The sequence below is a fragment of the Ornithorhynchus anatinus genome, chromosome 12 (assembly GCF_004115215.2).
Source record: "Ornithorhynchus anatinus isolate Pmale09 chromosome 12, mOrnAna1.pri.v4, whole genome shotgun sequence".
NCBI lineage: Eukaryota > Metazoa > Chordata > Mammalia > Monotremata > Ornithorhynchidae > Ornithorhynchus > Ornithorhynchus anatinus.
This window is the reverse complement of record NC_041739.1, coordinates 16,856,115-16,862,114: the sequence shown is the minus strand read 5'-3', so window position 1 is coordinate 16,862,114 and position 6,000 is coordinate 16,856,115. Positions and strand designations below refer to the sequence as shown.

The 6,000-nt window shown below is 39.0% G+C and overlaps 1 protein-coding gene across 1 annotated transcript in view; it reads left to right on the top strand.

Annotated features, from left to right (window-relative positions):
* The first annotated feature begins 2,955 nt into the window (after positions 1 to 2,955).
* Positions 2,956 to 6,000, top strand: part of RXFP1 (relaxin family peptide receptor 1) — a 72,813-nt gene continuing 69,768 nt past the window's right edge. Inside the window, exon 1 of the mRNA XM_029076347.2 lies at positions 2,956 to 3,360. Within this exon, the coding sequence (XP_028932180.1) occupies positions 3,312 to 3,360 (49 nt within the window). The 5' untranslated portion in view covers positions 2,956 to 3,311. The remainder of the gene's footprint in view (positions 3,361 to 6,000) is intronic.

Here is a 6,000-nt window from a genome sequence, read left to right as displayed (position 1 = left end):
AGATTCAGAGCCCCATGTGGGACAGGGACTATATTTGACCTGTTAAACTTGTATCTACCCCAGAGTTTAGAACAAGTTCTTGACTGTTAGTAAGTGTTTAACAAACATTAAAATAATAATGGGAAATAATTTAAGAAATCACACTTTATAGCTAGAAGAGTATTTTTTTATTGGATTTGTTAAGGTCTGCCATAACTGTACTAAATTCTGGGCTAGATACTAGCTAATCAGGTTGGACACAGTCCATGTCTCACACTGGGCTCACTGTCTTAATCCCCATTTTATAAATGAGGTAACTGAGGCACAGTGAAGTGACTTGCTCAGGGTCACACAGCAGGAACGTGAGGGAGCTGGGATTAGAAACCAGGCCATACTGACTTCCAGGCCCATGCTCTACCCACAAGGAAATACTGCTTCTCTCTGTACAATTCCTGGCTCATAATAAGTACATAACAAATACTGTTAAAAATTGTCAGCTTTGAGTATTGTGCTTTGCATGTAGTAATCAATCAATAAATCATATTTATGGAGGACTTATTGTGCATAGAGCACTGTACTAAGCACTTGGGAGAGTACAATATAACAGAGCTGGTAAACACGTTCCCTGCCCACAAGGAGCTTACAGTTTAGAGGGAAGCCAGACATTGAAATAAATTATGGTTATGTACATAAGTACAGTAGGGCTGAGGGTGGGGTGAATAATGGCAAAAATCCAGATTCAAGAGTGAACCTGGAGGGAGACAGAGTATGGGAAATGAGGTCTTGGTCAGGAAAGGCCTCTTGGAGAAGGTGTGATTTTAATAAGGTTTTGAAGTTGGGGAGAGTGATTGTTTGTCGGAAATGAATGGGAGGGGTATTCCAGGCCAGAGGTAGGATATGACCAAGGGGCCGGCAGCAAGGCCCTGGAGATCGAGGTCCAGTGATTAGTTTGATGTTAGAGGAGTGAAGTTAATGCACTGAGTTGTAGGAGGGAATCAGTGGGGTAAGAGAGAAAGAGGCAAGGGGATTGAGTGGTTTAAAACCAATGGTGAGGAGTTTATGTTTGATGCGGAAGTGGATGGACGACCACTGGAGGTTCTTGAAGTATGGGAAAACAGGGACTGAATCTTTTTTTAAAAAATGATATGGGCAGCAGAGGGAAGTGAGGATTGGTCTGGGGAAAAACGGGAGGCAGGGAGCTCAGAAAGGAGGCTGATGCAGTAGTCAAGCATAGGATGAATACTTAGACTTATGCGGAAGCCATTTGGATGAAGAGGAAAGGGCAAATTTTAATACTGCTGTGAAGGTAGAACTGATAGGATTTGGTGACAGATTGAATAAGTAGGATGAATGAGAGGGACAGGTCCAGAACAATGCCAAGGTGGTGGTGCCGTCTACAGTGATGGGAAATATGGGGGAGGACAGAGCCTGGGGTGGGAATTATGAGGATTTCTGTTCTGAACATGTGACGCTGGAGGTGTCGGCAGGGCATCCAAATAGAGATGTCCTGAAGGCAGGAGGAAATCCGAGACTCCAGAGAAGGAGAGAGATCAGGGAGGGAGATGGTAGTTGAAGCCATGGGAGCAAATGAGTTCTCCAAGGGAGTGGGTATAGATGGGGAATAAATGAAGACCCAGAAATGAACACTTAACAAATACCACAATTATTAAGAGAGAGCTTCAGCTTAAATGAGGAAGTAGCATATGTCTAGAAAGGCAGAATCGATGCCATCCTGAACTTTGCAAATGCTGTTAATTGGTGAGAAACTCAAGCAAATGGTGTTTGACGTTCACCAGTCACTTATCCCTAGTTCAATGACATGAAATGTTTGAAGATTTCTAACTGGATTGCTGCTATGTGTCGAAGAACCAAGCGATAAGATAAATAAAGTGATAGACTGAGGACTACTCAGAAATACTGGAAACACTGTTCATTCATTCAATCATATTTATGGAGCGCTTGTGCAAACCACTGTATTAAGTGCTTATCAATTCCTGGATCAAGTCCAGGCCCCTCTTGACCCAGAGATAAGATTTACTGTTAAAAAGAACAGTTGTGGAGTCTCTAGGTAAGACTTTTTGAAGCTTTTCCTCTAGACTGTTAGCTCACTGTGGGCAGGGAAGGTATCTCTCAACTCTGTTGCATTGTTCTATCCCAAGTGCTTAGTACAGTGCTCTGCACAATGCAAGTGCTCAGTAAGTACCATTGATTAATTGATTCATTGATTGATTCATTAATTGATTGATGTCAGAGCAAGAGCCTAATGGGGCCATCAGTGTATCTTTTGAGTAACACAAAAAAGAAAGCTATTTCAAGGCTACCTTCCTTAGTTTAAATTCTCACCATGTAGACAAGTGAAGGAGAAGGGAAAAAAGTGGGGATAGAATAATTCAGTTTGGTTGGCTTCTTGTACACACTATTATCATGAAGTGGTTCATCTTACAGGCTTCTGATGCAGAGGTGAATGTTTGGATGTGGAAATAAAAGGAAAAATAAAAACGAGAGGAGTAAATTAGTATTAAGATGGGAAATGAGAATATAGTCTGTCAGCAGGGAGCCCAGTACGCTTGTGGTGGAAAGAATGTTTAGAATCCTAGCACCAGTTCTAATGAATAAAAATTTAAATGTTCATGAAAATAATTTATTTGAAAGTTTTCATTGAGCCTCTCATTCAAATGTCTAGACTTTAATCACTTTCTCATAAATGTGAAAGCTTTTATTTTATACTAATCCCTTCCCTGTCGATCCAATTTCCCACCTTAGCAGTGTGGTTTTGCCTAGTTTAATTTAAATTAAAACAGTCTAATACTTCCTGTGTCTGGGTCACTTTAAAAAAACTGTACTCTATTGGTAATTCGTGTCTGCTCCACTGGAGCAGCTTTGCTTTGATCTGCCCAGATTTTTGTTAGTGCACACACACATACACACACACTATTCTTATTCTGTCAGAGGACTCACAGGATATAGGAACGAGACCTTTAGAACCCTGAAAGATTGGATGTTCCCTGTCTGAAACTTTTCCACCTATCTTAGCTTGGAAGAGAAAGAGAGAGGGAGAGGGAGAGACAGAGAGGAAATGTGTGTGTGCGCACTTGTGTGCACGAATCTGGTTGTGTATGCCAATACCCGTGTATGAAGGGGAGAGAGGCGGAGAGAAGAAAAAAAAGAGAGTGAGAGGAGGAAATGTGAGAGAGACATGGAAAGAAGATTGCTTGGTGACTGCTAAGACTGCAGGCAGAAATAGGCTACAAAATAACCACTGCAAGCTGCCTGTGATTTTTGGAAGCTGATACAAAATTGTCTTTACTTTTGTTAACTACTAAGAGACAGATATGAAATCTGGCTGCTTCTTCTTCTACATGTTGATTTTTGGAAAGGACTGTAAGTATGCTTAGTATTCTATGTGTGTATTCTTAAGAATGTTCTGAAATAGCACTTGGTATTAATGATGCTGAAGAGATTAATACTATTTTTCTTGCAGCAGCTTTGTAATGATCTGTGATATTAATGCATACCTGGTGTTTAAATAACCTGTTAGTAACAGCTGTCAAAATTAACAGCTGTAATCAAGGCTGATATTTTGTCTAAGGTGGGGCTTTACACGAACTCAATTATTAATAATAATTAGGGGAGAAATGTTTTAATTTTTAGAGAGCAGGTCCTTGGAGAGTTGACTGTAAAGAATGTTACTGATGACACACATTTTAGTAAATCTGTATAACTGTCCTATCAAAACCTAGGGTCTTCTTTAAATTTTTTGTATCCAGTTCATGGACATTTTAATATCTCTAATTATGCTAATGATTATTGTAGGCAAGGTATATCTATGTACTTCTTGCATTACAAATCAAGGTTTTGCATACTTCATTTACTCACATGAGTAACTTAACCCCATGACTGACTTTCTACTTTTCTCAAAATGGTCATTTTGTTTTATCTTTCACATTCTCGATTATGCGGTGTCTTAATTGAAGTTTACTTTGGGGAAATTATTTTCAATTTAAGGGAAACATCTTGTTTTCAGCCTTAAGGTTTACTTCATGCAAGCTATCTGCACTGAATGGAACTGTTAGGTTTCGTTAATGCCTTAGCTAGTGCATAGTACAATGCAACATGTTAGGGAAGGAAGAAGTCAAAGAAGCGGCGAGTTTCTCCTTGCCCTTACAGCATCCGAGATTGCTTGTACTGCAAGAAAATGAAAAAAAGTTCTTACCTTTCATATATAATTTTAAAAAATATATACAGCATGTAAATTATTTTTCTCGTAGATAAGTCCAATTCCGATTAGCCCAATTAGTCCAATTTCCAATCCCGCACTGATGTACCTTCATACAGCCTATGGAGGAGAGAAGCTTTGTCATGCCCAGGTGGTTCATGGAGAAACTAAGGCACAAATGATGAGATTTAACCACACTTAAAACATCAACACTAAAGACTGAGTACTTCTGATTAATCAATGACCACTTTAAGTATTTTTAAGCTTGTCTCCCATATTAGAAGGCAAATTCCTTGTGAGCCGAGAATGTGTCTTTTTTTATTCTGCATTTCCCAAGTGTTTAATACCATGTTCCCTCAATAAACATACTACTAATCCTTCTAGTATCACTATTAATACTTCTACAAATACTATCAATGTCAATCAATAATATTTATTTTGTCTTCAGTGGGCAAGCGTTGTAGCCCAGGGATCAGTTTACCTTTAGCATGCACTGTTTGGTGCTAATTATCAACAGTTGTTTTCATAAATCGCTAATATAATCATTCCTTTTTCATTTCTCTGTGACAAACATTTCCAGCCAAATGATTAATCGGTACAGAAAATAGTTCACTTCTAACAAAGGCTTGTAAGCAGATCAGGTTTCTTAAAAGCAAGTACTTGGAAAAGCCAGTTACTCATAGAATAGCAATCATTTTCAGCAAAAAGAAATACCACGCATCACTTATCTTTTTGTTAAGCAATAAACGTAAGTGCTGTCTTAAAATTTAGCAATAAGGGAATTAATTAGGTACCGCTAAAATAAAAACTTAAAATAAGATTTTAGACTCTTAGCAATAAAAAGTTTTATAATTTGGGGTTTGTCATCATATTAGGAATTTATGGTATTCTGCATAGAATTGAACTATATGCTACTCTCCCCAGAGCCTAAATCATTCCCTGGAGTAAATAGGATGCTTAGAGACGAATAAGGCATAAAATTTTTTCATAGCTGTCTGAAAGAATTACACCCCAGTCCCATAGTATTTACGTAAATAACCTTATATTTTACTAATTCCCCTTCCTGTAATTTATTTCAATGTCTGTCCTTCCCTTGCTGCTTGGGGCAAGGATCGTGTAACAACTCTATTACATTATAATTTTCCAAGTGCTTAGTACACTTCTCGTCACCTAGTAAGCACTCAATAAATTCCGCTGATGGATTGATTGATTGATTAGCTGATTTCAGAAAGCAAGTTGTTTGTGTGTGTTGGGGGGTGGGGGGCGGTGAGCGTCAGGAAGATTAGCCTTTGAAGTTAGTGCAATTATCACTCCCAGGATTCAATAAAAAATCTCACTGAGGTCCATGCGAGGAGTAATTTGTTAAACTTAATCTTATCCTAAATATCATGCTGCTACTCAGCGAGTAATTTCATTTTTCTTTCAAACCACCTCAATGAGCCTGATTCTTAGCTCCCTCTGAGGGAGGTGACTGGGCTATTATGTTCCAGCATTCACAGAGGCAACAAGGGAGAATGTTGGGAGCCTTGGAAGCTCAGGACTTGCTTTGGAGGCACTGCAGGATCATACATAGGTCAGGCAGGAGGGCCGAGAGGAAGTGGCTTGATCCCATAAGGAAGCTTGTGGGAAAAGGGACAAGCATTGCCCATTTAAGCTTCTAGCAGGAAGTTTACTAGTGAATTGTAGCACAACTCAAGTATTCCATTCAGAGGAGACGCAGTCTCCTTCTCGATACTTGTTTTGATGTGTATATATCTATAATTTGTGGATGTTTTTCTTCCTCCTTAGAGTAGCATCCTAGAGCT